At 53.9% G+C, this 19835-nt stretch overlaps 1 protein-coding gene across 1 annotated transcript; it reads right to left on the minus strand.

The window, feature by feature from the left end:
- Nucleotides 1-7722: 7722 nt before the first annotated feature.
- Nucleotides 7723-19506, minus strand: LOC149810932 (uncharacterized). The gene is made up of 14 exons (XM_089994066.1): nt 19092-19506; nt 18876-18977; nt 17843-18021; nt 17335-17519; nt 16284-16597; nt 15496-15629; nt 14634-14831; nt 13669-13916; nt 12832-12928; nt 11459-12107; nt 10853-11067; nt 9582-9959; nt 8856-9176; nt 7723-8310 (listed from the first exon to the last, which is right to left on the minus strand). Exons 1-14 carry the CDS (start codon nt 19504-19506, stop codon nt 7723-7725), a joined length of 4023 nt encoding a protein of 1340 aa, XP_089850192.1.
- Between the last annotated feature and the right edge of the window lie 329 nt (nt 19507-19835).

Raw genomic sequence — 19835 nt, forward strand, 5'->3', positions numbered from 1 at the left:
GTCTGTTCCCTGCTGCCCCGTTGATGTTGATGCAATACCGATACTGATGTGATGTGCTGTCTAGCTTGCTTACTGACTATTTCCTACCATTATCTATGCAACGATGCAATACCGTACAACTGGGTTCCAGAGTTTCCCGAACGGTCATTTTCATGTCTTCCCTTCTCCGCTTTGGTGTTACAAAATGCAACTTGGTTAGGCTGAGCAGTCAGCTCTTGATGTTGCGCAGGTAATAGCATGATGACACATACCATAATCTGGCATAATACCAGCCCTCAGAAGACGTCTGAAGTTCCGGCTATTGAGGGAAAGGAAGCCAACTTAGGGTACTGCGAGTGCTGAGGCCTTTGCGTGGAGGTGTTCATTAGGAATGAGCCAAAGCGTTGGTCGTCTGCACAATTTTTTTTTTGGAAACGACACACGTGGGATTCGAGAGAAAAATAAAAAGTATTGTACGCACCATCCAGTTGTGACGTGTGGCTCGAAATGCTTCTGGTGGGCTTGATTGCTTCAGCATGTGCGTACGGGCATGACTGAGCCATGGATTGCCCAGCCGTGATGCAGCGTGCATGTGCAGTCCGAGCACGGCGAGCGGCGACGACAATTCAAGCAGCGTACCGGGGGCACAGTGCGCGTCTGGGGGCGCAGGCGCTCCGGGAACGCCGAGCGGCAATCAAGATACAGTCCGCGTGGCGGATGCACATCTGCCGGGCCGCATTCGTGGAGCACCTCCGACAGTCGCGCGCCGTCACGATCCAGTCGTTCTGGCGCATGTGGGCAGCGCGGCGTGCGTTCATGGAAACGTCGCTCGCAGGCGCCCGGGCGCGCGAGGCGGCGCGGTGCGCGGCCGCCGCTTGCGTCATCCAGGCCAACGTCCGCCGCAGGTCCGCGCAGAAGCGCGTCGCGGCGATGCGTGCGGAGAAACGGCGCTTTGAGATCCTCCAGGAAAAGTGCGTTGCTCCTAAGCCTCTGCAATCGCGGATGCAGCAATGCAGAGTTGCCTGGCGCAAGTCAATTCCCAAGTAGTTCTGGGAGTGCCAGTGTCCATGTGGATGCGGTAGTGTATCAAAAAGATACATCAAGTCATGCTGCTTTGCGTTCTCTGATTGTGCTGTTCTGAGAAATGCGCAGCCAATTACTTTTTTATTCTGCCCTATTTTTCCTTATTTTGACAGAAGTCATGACATTATCTTTAAGGAAGTCTTGGTTCTTAGATGTCTAAATGCTCTGCGAGGCTGCCGTGCTGGCTGCTTACAATTTTGAGATCGTTCGATAGCATGTGTAGCAGCATGTGCGTCTGCTGAGGGAAGAGTGGCATACGCCCTCACTGAGTTCGTACCAGCTGAGACAGGCTGTGTCCACGCTCGCTTGTGTTTGGTCAATGTCATGATCACCATGGTCAGAAAAGCTGCAGTTGAGTGACTGAAACTCGGGGTGAGTGTCTGTGCAGCTTAGCCGAAGCGCAACGCAGCGCCGAGGCAGCCCTCGAGGAGGCGCACACCGCTCAGACGGCCCTCGCAGGCGAGCGGGCGCTCACAGAGGCGCTCCGCAGCGAGCTCGCGGCCCTCCGCGCGTCCGACACCAGTGCCGCGAGCGCTGCCGCGGCGCGTGCGGCCGAGACGCTCGCGGCCGCCCACGCCGCCGAGCTGGCGGCTGTTACCGCCCGCGCCGCCGACATGGATGCCACCATGCGGAAGCAGCGCGCTCAGATCAAGGCCCTGGAGCACAAGCTCGACGGCTACGTCGACAAGAACGTGCTGCTCGCGATGGAACTCTCGGACGCGTCTGCAAAGGTCGCTGCGCAGGATGCAGCGGCTGCCGCGCTGCGCCGCGAGAACGCCGACCTGCGCAAGCAGGTGTCGGCCCTGCGGCTGGACGCCGCAGACGTCACTGCGGCGCACGCCGCAGCGATCACGGGCCTGCAGGCACAGTTCGACCCCCTCGCGCGTGCGGCGGCTGCCGCAAAGAGCAAGGTTGCTGCGCTTGAGGCGCAGAACGCAGCGCTCGAAACCCGGCTGCGGCAGGAGCAGGGCGCCGCCGCTGCGGCGCGCGCACGCGCCGACGAGGGCGCCGCTGAGCTGCGCGCACAGCGCGCAGCGCTGCAAGCGCAGGCGGCGGCGGCCGCGCCGCTGCCGGCCAGCGGCGGGCATCGGCGCGCCGACTCGCTCGAGCGCCTGGAGACGCCCAAGGTCGTGCTCCTCCCGCGCTCCACCCGGGGGCGGCACCGCGGGCGGCTCCACCACCCGGCAACTGTCCGGCAGCGTTCCACGCCTCGCCGATGACGCCGCGAGCGCCATCGAGCTCGCGCAGGCCGCGATCTCGTCCGGTGGGCTCCACCTGCACGCCAACCGCGTGAACGGCATCCTCGCGCCCACCGCGTGCTACGAGGTCGTCGCGACGCTACACAAGCTCTCGGAGGAAGCCTCCCGCTCGCAGATGTGCCTGGCAGGGGAGGCATTCCTCAACGGAGCCGCCACAGCGATCTCCGATTGCACGGACCTCAAGACGCGCTGCTGAACGCCTCTGCGTGGTGCGCGGTCTGCGTCGCGTCGGGGGCTGTTTTGTTGTTGGCGCATCGGGAGCACTCACACGGGGCCGCGGTGGCCCTCATGCTGCTGCGACACCAGGCGCCCGCGACACAGCTTGTGGAAGCCGTCGGGGAGGCGCTGGGGGCTGTCTGGCCCAGAGCACCAGCACGTGCACGACCTCTTCCGGGCAGCCCCTCGCGGGTACGTGCCTGGGAGCACTGGTGGGGTGCCTGCAGCGGATGCTGCATGGGCCAAGCTTCTGGCCGGCTTTCGGTCGGTGCTGACCGCTGCTGCGACAACCAGGTACGGCAGCCCCATGATGCAGTTGTCTGATTCAGAATAAGTCTGATTCTGCTGAGTGGATTATCAGAAAAAGTCCGATCCATCATGATGTCTGATTTATTTGAACATTCATCTGATTCATTCAGACAGAATGATGTCTGATTCGTTCTCAGCACCATTGTGCCCGCTTGCTCGCAAGATGTTGAGTCTTGCCTGTTCCAATCAATGAGCTATTCTGTCTCAAATATACTTGGTTGCTTTCGGCCTGTGTCACCTTGTTCCTGCTGTTATATATGTCATGATAAACTGGTTTACAACTCTGTGCATCCAAACAAATATTGGCAACTCCAAACGCTGCTTGGGAGGCAGTGCCACTGTTGAGATGTGAATATTAGCTAGTCAGTAGGTGCTGGACGCTCACGAGAGTCCTAGGTTACGTACTGCATGGATCACGAGAACGGAACGTTCGAGTGAGCTTCCACGCATAACGAGAGCATTGCTGAGAGCTGCGATAGGTGTCCTCAGTGTAGCAGTATATAGTGTAGTGCGTGGCATACAATATTTCGTGCTTCTAGTCCCTGAGTAACCTATTTAACAGAGATGATGATGAGCGGTGTATCATTCCTCATTTTGCACCCTGTCATACTTCAACAGCCACCACTACCATCGCACGAGTTGAGTACGAAGTAGCTCACCTCCCACTCGAAGCGCTCTGAGCACTGTTTGCTCATCGAGTGGCTTGCTCAAGCAATCGTTACTGCAAATAGCATACCGTGATCAGTTGCCTTGCAGCATCGGGGAATACATATGGGCAGTATTATCACTCCCAAGTACTTCTTGGAGTTGCCAATGTCCATGTGGATGCGGTTGTGTTGTAAAAAGATACTTCTTCATCATGTGTCTTGTTTAGGCTCGCAGCCGGAGCTGACTCCCGCGTTGTCGGAACGCTACCAACATCGCATTCCCGCTAACGTGAGAACGATTTTGACGGCGAATTCGCGCTATTGCACATATAACTCAAATTTGGTACCCGATGCATGTCACGTCGTATTTGCCTCCTAGCTGATGTTGTTGCTCTTCATTGCAGAGCGCCCTCGGCAGTCGCATTGCTGCCAATTGCAGCCGCCCTCCGCCTCGCAGATGCAGAGCTGCTGAACGCCATGCTCGTGCGCCGGGACCACTGTGCCAAGAGTGCAATCAAAGCGTTCACAGCAGGCCTCGACGCCTTCCAAACCGAGTTTGTCGCCTCTCTCGTCGCTGCCCTGCCGGAGGCCACCGAGGCGGAGTGTGCCGACTTCGTGAAGGAGCACCTCTCAGGTTGCCTGCAGGCCGTCGCACTGATGGAGCGCCGCGACGACCTCGTCCGCCGCGTACGCCTCTGGGGACATGATGAACTCGGCATGCAGATCAATCAGATCTGCCCCTCACTCAATGACGTCCAGATCTCGAAACTCATCGAGCACAACCACGACGACATCCTCGTCGTCTACGGCTCCAGGGACAACTCTGATACCACCAACCTGATCAATGCCATCAAGCGTATTGGCACGTTCAACGGCTCTGCCCCGCCGTCGCCATTCAGGACCCCCGGGGCGCCTCCACCCCCCTCCGCGGCACCCCGCCCCACACCCCACCGCTCGCAGCCACGCCCACGTCGCTCGGGTCACACTTTTCAACGGCCACGCCGCTGCTGGTGCCGACGGGCTCCGCGGAGGTGGGCGCCTCGCCGGTGCGGGCCTTGCCGCGCCTGAAGGGCCCAGGGGCGTCCATGACCCCCCGCACCCCGGGGACGGCCGACAGCGCCGCCCAGGTCTTCTCCACGCTTGTGAGGGATCCGCTGGAGTTTGCGCTGGGCTACACGCACAGCGCGCAGCTTGGCAAAGCGTGCAAAGCGTATCAGACGGCGCTCAAGGCTGGCGCCGGAGGCCAGGGCTTCATGGGCGTCCTCCACTCCCTCCTCAAGCGACCCTCGTCCGTTGCACTAGCTCCCGCAGGTGGCCAGCGACCTTCGGTCCCACTTGTCCTGCCGATGCGCCCTTGATCAAACGGTCATGGCCGCGGTCGTGCAGCGTGGCACCTCCGGTGATGAAGACTACTTCTCGGAGCGGTTTGAAAGCTGCTGCGAAGCACCTGTCATTATGGGGAATGCATGCAGCGCACACCCAGGCAATGCAAGTGCATACTGGTAGAAACCAGCATGACAAGCCTGGTGCAAATTGTGGTGCTCATGTCACCATACAGTGCGAGGGTCAACACGTGAAAGCACGGACCGCTCGTGGACGGTTTGACCGGTGTTGAGCACTAAAAATGCAGACAGCTCCTGAGATGTGTGCATGTATTGGCATGAGCAAGCTGCCAAGGTTGCCGTGTCAACTAGATAACATGTGTCCCACCCCTGGTATGGAACGCCATCTGCCAAAGCAAACTAGTCAGCCGCTGTGCTTACAACATCATTGTTATACAGTAGTGCAGATGTGCTAAGCAACATTGGTGAGGAAGTGCATCTTGTGAGTGGCAAGCGGGCAGGTGTGGAAGGTTATATGGATGACTCTGCATGAATGCAGCTTCTCACGATGAGGGCGAGTTTTGCGATCTCAGAGGCAGCATGGACCTCTTCAGACTCCGGCTTTGCATCCTCTGCTGTGATAGGTTGCTTCGTGATCATTTGCCTTTTCTGCCATGGTCGGCCTGACCGAACAGGTTGTGAGAACCAAGGCAGCCTTTAGGAGTCTTTGTCCCACGACAATTGCTAACACAAGGTACAGAAACCAGCTGGTGGTGCGCTGCAGTAGTGGCTAGAGCAGAAAGCACCTAATATACAAATAATTGCTCCTATAAGCATGGCCGGAAGGCCACATCCCCAATCCTACCAGACTGATTCAGCCGTGGATGTGCCGGTTGGTAGATAGGTTTGCATTCATGTTAGCATTTGCTTCCCTTTGGTTCGTGAACAGCAACATAGTGCACGTTCAGGTGTCATGTCGTGTGGGTATTGCATCTTGAAACGCTCGCTTGCACTGATCATATACGCAAGTTGACGATGTTTTGTGTGTTTTCGCGTTTGCCTGGTGCATGTGTTGGATAGAGGTCTCTTTGGATAGAGCTAAGTGGTCTCACGTCGTCGCCCATCTCGGCAATTTGTATTGGCCACATGTACATGTCATGTGCGGTCTCGACTGGAATTGTGCATCTGTGCAGTTTGGACAATCAGTTCAAGGAAGTGATCTACTTTAGGCCACAAGACGGGACAGTCCACTGTACTGTCAACACAGCCTATGAGAGCATCCCCCAAATGCTCATCGCATGGTAGTAACCCAGCATAGTCAGCAGTTGGTTATGGGGAAAGCACATAGAGAACGCGCTCCGCTGGTTGCCCCAGGCAAAACAACGCAAGCCAGGCAAACAAGTACCACTTCAAGGACTTCGACGTACTGCAAATGTGGAGTTGTTCCAGTCGGGACTGCAAGCATGGATACACATACAAATACGCCAGCCCAAAAATGTTGGCGTTGACAACAGGTGACTCACCCGGGGTGAGACAGCCAAAGTTGACATCCACGAGGACGAAGCGTGTCTGCGGGCAGAAGACAGGGTCCCAGCAACCAAGGGGTCCCACGCCTGACACTGAAGAGTGCAGCGCTCAGCAGTAGTGCACTAGGGGTACAGTAGGACTATGGGGTTTGCTTAGAGAAAGTATCAAACACAGGCCCCCAAGATACTCTCATCAAACGATTTGAACGGAAGCCCAGGTCCCAAGTCAGCTGAGGCCATGTGCAGATCCGCCAGGCAGTTCAGAGTAGGATGGCAAAGTCTTCTGATAAGTGGAAGTGATGTTGGACAGCGATGAGCTTGATTGCAGACTTGACATCGAAGGTTCAGAATTTAACTTCAATGAGGAGTTCTGGGAAAGCTTCCTATGCCAGCGCATTGAGAACTAATTTCCACGGAATCCTTACATCATGATGCGCTCGAGTTGGGGCAGCACAGCCAAGTCCTTGGGAAACTCCAACTCGCTCGAGATTTTCAAGTATTTGTTTAATCAGTTTGGTGTTTCTCACCCGCTGGACAGGCATCTTGTCACAACAGACATTTGAGCTGGGGAAGTGAGTGCCACCATGTGCTTCAAACAATCTTAACAAGCACTTTGATACAGAAATCGTTAATGTACATGTATTGCGGCATGCTTCAGCTACTAGCCGAAAAGCCTGTAATTGAAGCATGCAAACATTTTCAGACCAAAGAGAAAAAGAAGCAATACGCATTCTAGGAGAGTGAACTCTAGAGCACCCTGGTGAACTGGCAACATGTGCTCGGCCAGTACAGTCATCGACATGTCATTGGCGGCAATGTCGGTCCAAAAATACGGTCGTCATGAAATAAAGAATCATATACCCATCCAAACATAATGTTTGATTATTCTCATGTGACTTGGCAGCTTGCATGGCGTGTGCAACGATCCTGACCCCTCTTGGTCTGTGCAACAATGCCATATTGGGTGCCGCTCTCCAGGACTCGGCTTATGCAGGGGTGAACCCTGATGTTCCAGACGGGAATAAAACGGCAATTTCTGTTTGCAAGCACCATACACACGTTGGACCTTGTAATGCAAGTTGTAATGCCCACATTCCCAAGTAGTTCTTGTGGTTGCCAATGTCCATGTGGATGCGGTAGTGTTGTAAAAAGATACATCATCATCACATCGTATCGCTGCATCATATTGAGCCGCAAACGCCCTCTTCAAAAGGTTATGTCCCATCTCACTGATTCACGGAGCAGTGAATAGGAATGTCCACGGCCCCACTCATGCGGCCTCTCTGACCTTACTCCAAGGTTGCCATAGCAAGACCGCCACGCTCCACTCGCACCAAGAAACAAACAACATACAAGCCCTGCACAGCCAGCGCATTGGCTATCAGCCAACGCGCGCAACCGGAAGATAGGGCTCTGAGCTCTGAGAGGTGACTTCGGTGGCTCGCATGGATCGGCGTGCAAAGGTGCGAGCAGCCGCAGCACGCAGGATCTGAGCTTCCTCGGGGCCGGATGAGTCTACAAGTTTGCTAAACGCAGTGCCGCGGTCCTCGAGGAGGCGAGTGGGCCAGCCCGTCTCGGCGACCTTGCCGGTGTCCATGACGATGACGGTATCGGTGGCGATGACGGCGTCGAGGCGGTGAGCGATCGTGAGAACGGTGCGCTCCCTAAAGAGGCGATCGATCGCTTCGAGGACATGCTTCTCGGTGTGCGGGTCCATCGCGGCGGTGGCTTCATCGAGGCAGACGATGGGGACTTTGTTAAGCGCGGCTCTCACGAGACAGACTAGCTGCATTTGGCCGAGGGACCAGCATTTGGAGCCGGTGCCGGCGACGATGCCGGTGAGCCCCCCCGCAGCCTCCGCTTGCTCGTGCAAGCCGACGGCGTTGAGGAGCTCGAGCAGCTCGGCGTCTTCGTGCAGCTCGTAGGGGTCCAGGTTGGAGCGGAGGGTGCCGGTGAACATGACTGGCTCCTGCGATGCGGCGATGAGATTTTTCAGCACCGCTTGCTCTGATCGGCATAAAGCGAGCGTAGCAAGGACGATCAGGTGTGTGGTTGTTGGTGAATTGTTCGCGGCAGGAGGCTGACTGCGTTGAAGCTCTTGCACAAGCGGCCGAGGTGGGCGGTGGCAGAGAAAGTAAGGACCTAGTGGGGTATCCGACATGAGTATGGATTGCAAAAACCAGCATAACTGTGTCGAATCCAGGTCAGGCAGCACACCTGCAGTGCAAAGCATTGCAAGAGACAGCAGGATTAAGGATAGGCGCTGCTTATGGCACCGATGTTTTGGAGTGTAGACAATGCACACCTGAGGGATGGTCAAGATTTGTGTCAATTTACTAGAACGCGCAAGCTGGTATGGAGGTCTTGGGCAGGACTTGAAAGGAAACACAAAGTACAGCTTGTTTGGGAGAACGAGCACCTGAGAAAAGACCAAGGGGCCGCGGCGCGTGTGCACGGTTCCCAGCCGGTGGGGAATGTGAGCAATGATGTTTGAGGGGGGTAGTAGACACGCACCTGAGGGATGACTGAGAGGCCGCGGCGCATGCGTTTGAGTGGCAGAGTCGAGATGTCGGTGCCGCTGACGATGATGCGACCGCCCGCCAGTTCAAACATGCGGTAGAGCGCAAGCAGCAGTGTGGACTTGCCGGAGCCGGTTCGGCCGACGATGCCGACCTTTTCGCCGTGGGAAATTGAGAAGTTGACGCCGTTGAGCGCGAGGGAGGCGGTGGGGCGGTAGCGCATCTTGACCTCGTCGAACACGATGGTGCCTTGCACCGGCCAGTCGTGGTCGAGCTTGATGGCGAGAGGGTCCACAACGGAGACGCTACGGAGCTCCTTCCACTTGACGTCGCCTGCATTCAACGGGGAGGGGTGATTGGCAAGCAACTTCAATACTTGGGCACGAACAACTGGTCAGTATTACCACAGCACTTGCTCCCTTGAGTAAGGACGAAACCGGTTGCGGTTGCTCGGTGTAAAAAGCAATTTCTGTCCCCCTTACACAGCAAACACTTTTGTACATCCTCATTCTCAACAAGGACGCACCCAGTCAGTGCGATGTGTTCCACCACGACAGCCATGTGATGGATTTTCGCAGCTCCTGAAGTGCAAGCACGTGGAGCACGTCAGGGTTTCAGGATCTGCTCCGGTACGTATGTACCCAGCCGCAGGCAGTGCACAGCAGCAGAACGGAAAGAAGCAAGACGACGTGTGCACCGAAAGCGTTTCAAATGCATCCACGGGCAAGCGGGCCGCACTTTCAAGCTTCTGGCCGGCATTGTTGACATCGTCCTTGCCGTCGATGGGCGTGCAATACGCGAGCCAGGTGAGCTGCTCTAAGGCCGAAGAGAGGGAGATGGCCTCGGTGATGAGGCGGACGGTCCAGGTGTAGAACACCAGCAACTGGATTGTGTTGGAGAATGCGAGGCCCACCACACCGGAGCCTCTGCTACGCTGAGAGACCGCAAAGGAGGAGACCGCATACACCATGATGGCGCCGTACAAATCGCAGTAGAAGGCGATCCAGAGGTTAAGCGTTTCGGCATTGAAGAGCGCACGGTGGTGCTCGTCGGTCTGGCGCGTGAACTCGGAGACGAAGTATTTCTCGTGGGAATACGCCTGGAGAGCATGCGCCGGTGTCAAAAGCATGTCACTTGCAGATCCAGGTGCCCGAAAATGCATGAATATTCAGGGTGAAATGGCGGTCAAGCTCCAAACTGTCACAGCACTGCGTGCATTGCGACCACAAAGGGTGGGTGTGCAGATGATACTGTTGAGAATTAGAGCTATGTCAGGTCAGTCGGTGCTTTTGTCGGTATTTCTCTATATCATTATGGACCTGTTCAGGTTACGTAGTCGTTACTTTTACCATGGTCGGAAGGTAGATTACGCATGTTCTGAGAATGATGACGTGAATACGAAGTGTCTAGAGTCGCGCTTACAACTCTACGAGCCATGTTTCTAGGAGTTTCCGAGTCTAGCAGCACAGTATATAAGGCTATTGGTTGGTTTTCAGCCTAGTGTTTGTTGTTGCTGCCAACCTGTCAAGCGGCTGATAAATACGTCCGGGTGAATGTAACTTTCTATCTACAAAATTCAACAGGTACTACACTCGGCTGCTGTGACAGGTGTCGAGCCTGCCGATGGCTCTCTTCGTGGAACACGTAAAGGGCACAGCGCAAAGCGTATATCATCACGAACGACGTGGTCGGCCACGTCCGTGTCACTATGATGGCGAGAGAACAAAACGAGACGCCTTCACAGTAAGTTGATGCAAGATGAAGTGACAACTCGATGCAAGGCGATGCAAGAAGCTTGGGAAGAAGAAGACAAGTCAGGTCAGGTCGTTGTGAATCAAGCTCCAGGTACCCTTGCCTCAGCTGATGGTAGTGGCAGCCCTGATTCCCGAGCAGTACTTGGTTGGCCAATGACCATGTGGATCCGGTAGTGTTACAGACAACTAAATGACCAGCATTTATGCTTCATTGCAATGGCAATTAGATGCTGCGTACCTGAATCACAGGGAGGCCCTCCAGGACTTCGGCGGTGAGGCCAACCAGCCCTCCAGCAGTCTCGGCTCGCATGCGTTTGATCTGAGTGGCTGCTGGCAGGTACAGCATGAGCATGACAGCGGTGAGGATGGCCAGGGTGCCGGCAAACGCGGCAAACTCAGGGATATTGATGGACACGGTGACGGACGTCGCCAGCAGCACGAAGAAGTATACGCCTGCACATCGCGTCGACAGCATCAACAGACACACAGCGCTTCCACAGAACTGCTGCGACTAGCTGTACCTGGCTCGGTTGACCAGATCACGCCTTTGATGCTGGGCCACTGGTGCACATAGATAGTTCAAAGGTACACACATGGAAACGGTGGGGCGGTAACCAATGCATCTAAACGACAAAACATCAATGAAACAGAACGGATGGGAAATCACGCCCAATGATGCTGGGCCACTGGTGCACATATATAGTTCAAAGGTACACACATGGAAACGGTGGAGCGGTAACCAATGCATCTAAACGACAAAACATCAATGAAACAGAACGGATGGGAAATCACGCCCAAAGCCTCAAGGTACAAAGCCACAATTGGCGGTGGGGAAGCTCCTCACCAGCATAGTGCAGGGTGTCGGGGAGCACTTCATCGGCTTTGTTCTGGTCCGAGGAGAAAGAGTTGAGAAGTTCACCGACAGGCTTGGAGAGGAAGAGGCCCATGGGCGTGTTGAGGACGCGGCGGAGCATCTTGGAGTGGAGCTCGGTGGAAGCAGTGAAGGTGAACCAGAGGAAGAAGACGGAACGGATGGTGGAGAAAAAGAAGAACGCTCCAACACCAATCGCAAGGTACGTCATCGAGTACTTGACGGTGGGATGATTTCCGTGGTCATTTTCATTCGGATACCAGTCCAGCTTGTCGGTGACCCAGAAACGGACCCAGAAATCGCTCGTCTGGCGGCAGCCGATGGCGATGGCTGCGAGGAGGACTGAAAGAAAGAACTTCCAAGCACCGCCCGCGACGAGGTAGCGGTAGGAAGACTGCCCCATGGGAAGTTTGGTGATGGCCTTCGCCTCCATGGGGGGCGCAGCAGCCTTGAGGGTGGGCTCGGACCTTTCGGCGGGGTCTTCCGGCACCTGTGTGGGGTCGTCGAGGTGCGGAATGGGCAGGTAGCGCGCAAGAATCTCTTGCGCGGTCGCGTTGAACTGGCCAAAGTACTGAATGTCGCCGCCGTCGACGATGGCGACCTTGTTGCAGCGGCGGAGGAACTGCGAGAGCCATGTCAGATGTCAAGAGCGTGGAGCGTTGCATAAAAAAATATAGTTTTCACGGCGAAGGGGACATGGTTTGGTTCCCAACAGCAGTCAAGGCATGCACAGCAGATCGGAAGGTGCTGCTGTCGCGGCGGTTGAGAAAGGGAAAAAAAGAATCTGGACACACGATTCAGCACTCCTGGGTTGGCATTGTGGATGATTTGTTTTGTCACAAATCGCATCAACATTGGCGATCTCAACTTGTCTGTGAGAAACAGTGCTACCGTTCACCACCGCTTGATGCAAGCATAACAGGCAAGCATGCCAGGCATCAATGAACACAATAGATGCCAACGAGCAAGCCCATGACGGCGTGTTGTCTGCTTGAATCATCTTGTAAAACAAGGGCACAACAGGAATTCACAAAATAAAAGGTAGAAATTGTTACGTCAGCCAGGCTGACAGCCTACCTTGTAGACCTAGGATTTAGAGAAAGGACTTCATATTAAGCTTGATGAGAGAATGCGTGTCATTCCATGAGATCTGGGAACTTGTTTACGCGTCCATAGCAACTACTCATAAGACTGAAGCGAAGCCTGATCTAGATCCCGGAACCCTGTAAGGCACGAGCGAAATACCAGAAGTCTCCAAAAAGCAGACTGCATATGAAATCTGAATTACAGCATGGTTTTCCAGAGGCCGATTTCAGGACGCCGACAATGCAGAGGGGAGAACGTACGCAAAGCTGGTGTGTGATGAGGACTACGGCCTTCTCCTTGAACATCCCCTTGACAACGTGGGTGAAGATGTGCTCCGCTGTGTGGTGGTCAACGGCACTGCAGCACAACCAGACTTCAATCAGAACCTGCATCAACACGTTTGGCCAGAGATGATACAGTTGATAACAAGATCTGAATAAATTCATACTTGTCTTTGAACTGGTAGAGTTGCGGGTGATAGATATGCGAAGCATACCAAGTTTGTCAGCATGGACGCTGCGAGGGTAAGGAATGTTTGGTAGTGGCTGGGTCATGTGCGAAGCCATCCGGTCTCATCCAGATTGGCGTGTCCAGCTGCGATTGCTCAAGTAGTGTTGATATATGTGTTTCATTCCACACGTGCTGTGTAACGATGCCTTCTGGGAAGACATTAGAAAGCAGTGGTTCCCACCCACCCCACCGTTGTAGTTCAGTGTCGTGAAAGAAAGCGGCTTGGGTTCAGGGGCCAGGGTTGTTTCCCTCATCCGAAGCAGAGGAGCTAACACTATGAATGTCGACAGCTCGTCCCAAACAACCTGCTCAACGCAGATGACCAAACCGATGATACCACGCTGTTATCTGGGACTAACAGTTCCCACAAACCATGTTCCTTGGCAACCGCACGCTCCGATGGGTGGATGGGAGGTAGAACAACTATTCGTTCTACCTCCCATCCAAGCAGTGCACACGACGGCTTGCCATGGACAACCAAGACTTCGCCTCTGCGCAAGGCACTGCGTCCAACCTGCTTGAGTGGGATGGCAACGTCGATGGCATCGCATCAAATGCTGGGAGCTAGCGTCGAAGCAGCCACGCACCTGAGAGCATTATCTAGGAGAATTGTGTCGGCGTCAAAGTAGGCGGCGCGAGCGAGGTTGACACGCTGGCGCTGGCCGCCAGACAGGTTGAGGCCGCGAAGGCCACCGAGGGTGGAGTCACGCTGAGGAAGCACCTTGAGGTCGGGCTCCAACGCACAGGCATGCAGAACCTCACGGTACTTGGCTTCGTCGTATGGGTTGCCGAACAGCACGTTCTCCTTGATGCTGAGGTTCTGGATCCAGGCTGTCTGCAGACATGCGGTGAGACATGAGGTGAGATGCATGCGGTTACTATCCACAAAGAGCAGCGGTTTTTCTGCCACTCCGCACCTGCGGCCAATGGTGATCGACACCTACACATGAGTTGAATCGACAATGATCGATCGACACCAGCGGTTGGCGCTGAGCGACTCTAATCGGCAACTGCAATTGACGCTGAGCGACGCTGATCAACAACCGCGGTTGATGCTGAGCGACGCTGGTCGACACCGGCGGTTGACGCTGATCGGCAGATGCAGCTGATGTCCTTGGAAGCCCCAGCTGTCCTCGATGCTTGTGAGACAGGGCGCTGGGCCATCACTGCGGACCTGCTGGCTGCTGTGGTACGTGGCGAAAATCGATAAGAAATCGGTGACAGATGTCGGGGTGCACGGGCAGGTTGCGGCACCGTCAAGGCGGCAAGGCTGCCAACCAATACCACTACATTGATAATGGACAATGAATAAATAATGGAAATAATGGATGAGAGAAGGGCAACGACCTGTTTGCTTGCCAAACCTGCATTCTTGCGACTGACACTGCAGAACAACAAGACATCGGTCATGCGTTCACAATCGATGGGATTCCCACCAGGCTGGAAACGCCATCACAACAAGACCCCCTGAACCCCAAACTTCATGCACAGAAAGCGCACCTCTCTGCAGGCCACGGAACGCGTTTTCAAAGGAGAAGGCTGAGAGCCATACCTGTGGAACGAACGCAATCCTGCCGCCCACGCTGCAGCTGCCTTCCAAACAGGTCATGTTGCCAAGCAGCGCCTGAAGCAGAGATGTCTTTCCACCTCCGACGCGGCCCACAATGGCCACCACCTCGCCCGGGGCGACGCTAAACTCGGGAACACGCAGCTTGAAAGGGCTCTCTTCGTACTGAAAGACGGCCTTGGACTGCACCACACAAAGACATTGTCAGCTCCTGGGCTGTTGACCGGGATGATGACTTGGTCAAAAGAAGAACGTAACGTCGTTGCCAGCGCCATTGGCGTTCATCTCATAGTCGGAGATATGTCAGACACCTGTTCATCATTCACTTCATTGATTGTAGCGATAGTTCAGGAATGCGTGCAGTGTGGGGACTGCCAATTCTAGAGATTAAAAAAAACGCCTAGGACAGCCAAAGTCTCAGTTCCAGAAAGATCGGCTTCTACTCTTTGTCCATGGTCTCAAAGCAAAGTCGGCTGCAAGGGCTTGCTCATAAACGCCGCGTCAGGAACATGCTTGCCTCACAGTTGCTGAAGTGCATAGCGATATTGCGCCTCCAAAAACGCTCCAAGCGCAGGCGCAAATGATGTGTTGCAACCAGCAAAATGCAGACGCAGCCTGGAACGACTTGCATGAAGATGACAAACCAAAATGTGTACTACACTAAGACAACCACCACCAGTATCATCACCAGTTCTGCTGACAACAGATGGCACCCGGCAGCTTGGCGGAGTGGACCTGCGTGAAATGTGACATGGACACGTGAATATACCGTATCTCGCCGCTAACTAGTTGGAACATGCCTCATATTCAAATGGGCATTTGTTTCCGATTTTGCTTGAATACTTACAGCAGTACGGTATGTAACCAACATGCGGTAGCGCACCACTTCGATGCCGTGCGCCTTCACGTTATGCTGCTTTTGCTCGTGCTCGACGATGGCCAAAAGGAACTCTTCCACGCGAGCGAGAGAGCCCATGCCCTCTGCAGAAACACACGACTCTGAGCCTCAGTAGCGGCCCAATGCTATCAATGTGTCGGCAATGGCAAAAATGAGAACACGCTTCTCTACCACAGTCCCACTTCCACAACAACATTTGCGACTGTACTGTACTCACATTTGGTGTCCATGGCTGCCCCATAACAAAGCACGACCAAACGGGAAAACCCAGACCAACAAGAGCTACACACTGCGAACGAAAAGAAAAAGCATACTCAAAGCATTGAAACAATAGCTCAAGGTGAAACGCACATGATCCAAGATCCCCCCCAAAAACAATGTGCTGAATAGAAAAGTCAAACTCTGTTCGCATTTCGGCTGGTCCTGCACGTGTGCCTTATACTCTGCCTCCCATGCTCGCAGGCCCTCAGGTTGGGTCTGCTACATGGAAAGCTAGCTCAGCTGTTGGCACGACTACGCCATATCGCCTTCACCATGCCGGAGGTGATATCTGACGTGACAATACAGAGCATGCATGCCACAAAAGACAACAACAGAAAATCATAATGAAATCTTCCACCACAGCAGCCATCAGTGCACCAATCAGAACGTCAGAAAAAAGCAGCAACTATTCACTTTGTAGCCCTGGGCAGGTGGTGGTGAAAGAAGAATTTCTCGGCCGTGCCAATAACACACACCTGACAGCGCTCGGAGAGCCTTGGGCAGCACGACAAGAGGGAAGCGGAGGATGTTGAAGAGGGAGAGGGTGGTGAAGGCGAGCGTGGAGGAGATGCGCTTGTTCTCAAATTCGTAGGAAGAGAAGATGGTGAACGCAGTGAGGGGGGGCACGACGAAGACCATGACGATGTTGCAGATCTTCATGACGTTGTTGCGCACGAGGAACTTGTTCTCGAGTTTGCGGATTGCGTTGATCTTGGCCTCGAAAAACTTCTCCCAGCCGTAATACTTGACGAGTTTAATTGCTGGCAGCACCTCCTGCACCACTCCTTGCCTGCGCGCAGAGAGAAACGCTCCAGGTGCCATCAAGTGTGCTTGCATTATACATGCGTGATGGACATGGAGGAAATGCTCCAGGTTTCAAAGCATGCCTTAAGTGTCCAGCACAGATCAAGAGATGCCAAATAATTATCAGGCCCTCCCACAGCGTGATCGGGGACAGCACACACATTGGTATAGTTTCTCAGTCGTGGCAGCCACGGAAGGGACAGGCATGGCAGGGACAGGCGTTTCCTCAGTCAAACCAGTGTCCATGTGGATGCGGTAGTGTTGTAAAAAGATACACTATCATCAAACCACGTGCGCGAAGACTTATGTCACGTACTACATCGAGTGGTTTGCATTACACATGCATGATGGACATGGAGGAAGTGCTCTAGGTGGCAACCAGGTGTTAAGTGTGTGTCATCAAGTGTGGTTGCATCACACATGCATAATGAGAACTGCTCAGGGATGAACATGTGCAGGTATACAATACGTTCATCAAGCCCCTTCCCTGGCTGGCAAGCAGCCTTTGACCGCAACATTGCCATCATCTTTAGCTTAGTGATACCATTGTCACAGATACAACGTTACGGCAAGACCGTGTGCCATGTTCATCAAGTCCTTGGATTGTCCAAACGATGCCTTCATTGCACGACCCTAGAGCATGTCGATAGGTTACACGGTCAAACTCTGAACCATCTGATGCGCCATGAGGCATGAGAAGTAAGTGGAGAGCAGCGTTCACACCGTGCGTGTGTGTTGATAGAGTTGATGTACTGGTTCTGAGCAACGCGGTAGCCGAAGTAGTACTGAATAAAGAGAACCAGGGCGACGACGCCCACGCCTGGCAGCACGTAGATGCCCATGAGAGAGCCGACGAGCGACAGGATCGTGATGGCTTCGATCGGGGCTGTCCAAAGGTAGTGGAACTCCTGCAAAGAGTCAACGCCTGAGGTGCTTCGGCACCACTTTGACAAAAAGGCGGGCAAAGCAATCAAATATCAGTATGCCGTTTCCAAGACAGCCAAGACCAGCCAGAAGAGCCTCGTTGAAGGCCAAGGGTTTTGCAAGGCAGGCATCACCTTTGCGATTTGAAAGCGATTTGAAACAGAGCGATTTGACCTGGAGTTATGGCCAAGAGGCATACCAAGCCAGAGCTCGACTTTAATTAAACTAAGAACCAGTACTTCCAGAGGTTCATTGCGGGAGAATGCTTGACCATGGCGCAGCTGCACCAAACATGAAAGCCTCGTACCAGCATGCCATCGTAGACCTTGCCAATGTCGTTTGCGACGAAGGACACGATGTCTCCTGTGAGGTCGGTGCTGACTTTCGACATGCTGATGGCCTTTCGTGTGACAGCAGTGAGAAGAGCTGATCTGACTTTGACTCCGGTAGTCATGCAGATATACCCCATGCGTTGCAATGCAAGCCCTGCAAACAATGAGGCAGCAGGTGAGCATTCTTCAGTTCACAGGAAACGTGTGAGAGGTGCCTGCTTTCTTGGTGAGTGATTTAGTCTAGGACTCTGGGAGGCATGCTGAGCCTCAGCAGCTGCAAACAGAATAAGAAAGTAAGCTTGCAGGTTGAAGTTTCTAAAGGCCTAGCTTCGACATGCAAGTTCAAAGACCTCCAAGCCTGATGCCCCGAGTCTTGCAGTGCGAACATAGGTGTATTGCCTCAGCAGTATGCTTGCAGATAGTTTCTCTACAATGATGTTCTATTCATACAAGTAGTATGCACTTCCACACCATTGTCCTTTCGATGGCATTGAACTTGACATATGAATTTGGTCGAAAGGAAATGCTAGATTTCTAGCTTGCACACTGCATGATCACGTACGTCCGCAGTCTGGACTCCAGATGATACGTCACGTATTGTACGTACCATCCTCCTCCTTTCCGGCTGTAGACGTTCTCGGGAGCACATGCCAAAACGTGTTTACGGAAGCGTTGAACTGCCCACAAGCATGTCCAGTGGATTCGTTTGCATATTCGTGTGTCCAAACCTGAGTGCTCAAGAGGCAAGTAGGCTTGCGTCAGAACCAACGGGCCTGGGCCTACCATTAGGGTTTCAAATGGGGGCACCTCCGACTCCAAAGGAAACCAGGGAGTTGACTTGCGGGTGCACAATGATTGTGCGAGTTTGCGACTCATGCAATCGTACGCATAATCCCACCAGCATTGAGCAAGCGCGCGGTGTGGCATGAAATAAAGTGACGCTTTTGCGGTGACGTGCCGCACCCTACACGGCAAAACGCAGTTGTGCAAAACGAGGCAACGCTGCACCTTCCCACCATACTGTGGTGGCAAGCGAGTGATAACTGTAATCATATATTTGCTTGTTAGGTAGGGATGCAAACAGATTTGCTGTAACAACCAGCTGTCGTCCTGCAATTTGTGTGGGAAGTTTACGTCATGCACCAAAGACACAATCCTCGTGCTCGACAGGTTTCATGCAAACACCGAGGAAAAAGCCCAATACATCAAGACTAAAATTCGCACCCCAAATAGTCGCAAAACAGAAGAAGCCAGTCGCGAGAGCCCATCCCTTCCAACCGGTGCCGTATGGTTCTGCATAGCCCACATGCAGAAGCAGGCTTCTGACAAAAAAGAATGCACCAGTGATGGTGAATGCACTCCATACGAGCTTGCAGAGACCACCCATGAAAAACGCAACACCATAAATGTGCAGCAAAGTTCGAAGAAGCGGCTTGGATGCTCCGGTGCTCCTCGACGCTTGCGATACTTTCGCCCATTCTTGATCGAACTCACTGAAGAGATTGTCCGTCTGGTTTTCTTCAGGGAGGTAGAGTTCCGGTAGGTTCAGCTCCTCTTTCTTCCAAGCGGACAATATTGGACCATTCACCCAAGCGAACGACAGCAGACCAAAGAGTCCAGGTTTATTGACCTTCTTCATAATCAATCAGGATCGAAGCAGCAGTGATCCAGCAACAAGACCGTGCTCGGAATACTCGGCGGCGAAAGCAGGCAGATGTACTGCGGGTTGTCTGCAAACTACACGATAGTAATGCTGCCTTCGCCCCCTAATGGAAACAGACTTACTTACCACAGCCACACGAGCAATACCGTCCACCTACTGAAGAAGGACAAGAAATCTGTTTTTGTGCGTCAAAATCCGCATACACAAGTAGCAAGAGCTCATTAAATTTTTTTGCCGAGTATAATAATGCACAGACGGCCACATCCATGCCAGAAACTTCTGCTTCGACATCAAAGCTAGGTCAT

This window comes from Nuphar pumila, unplaced genomic scaffold, assembly GCF_984573655.1.
Source record: "Nuphar pumila unplaced genomic scaffold, dmNupPumi1.hap1.1 HAP1_SCAFFOLD_167, whole genome shotgun sequence".
Classification (NCBI taxonomy): domain Eukaryota; kingdom Viridiplantae; phylum Streptophyta; class Magnoliopsida; order Nymphaeales; family Nymphaeaceae; genus Nuphar; species Nuphar pumila.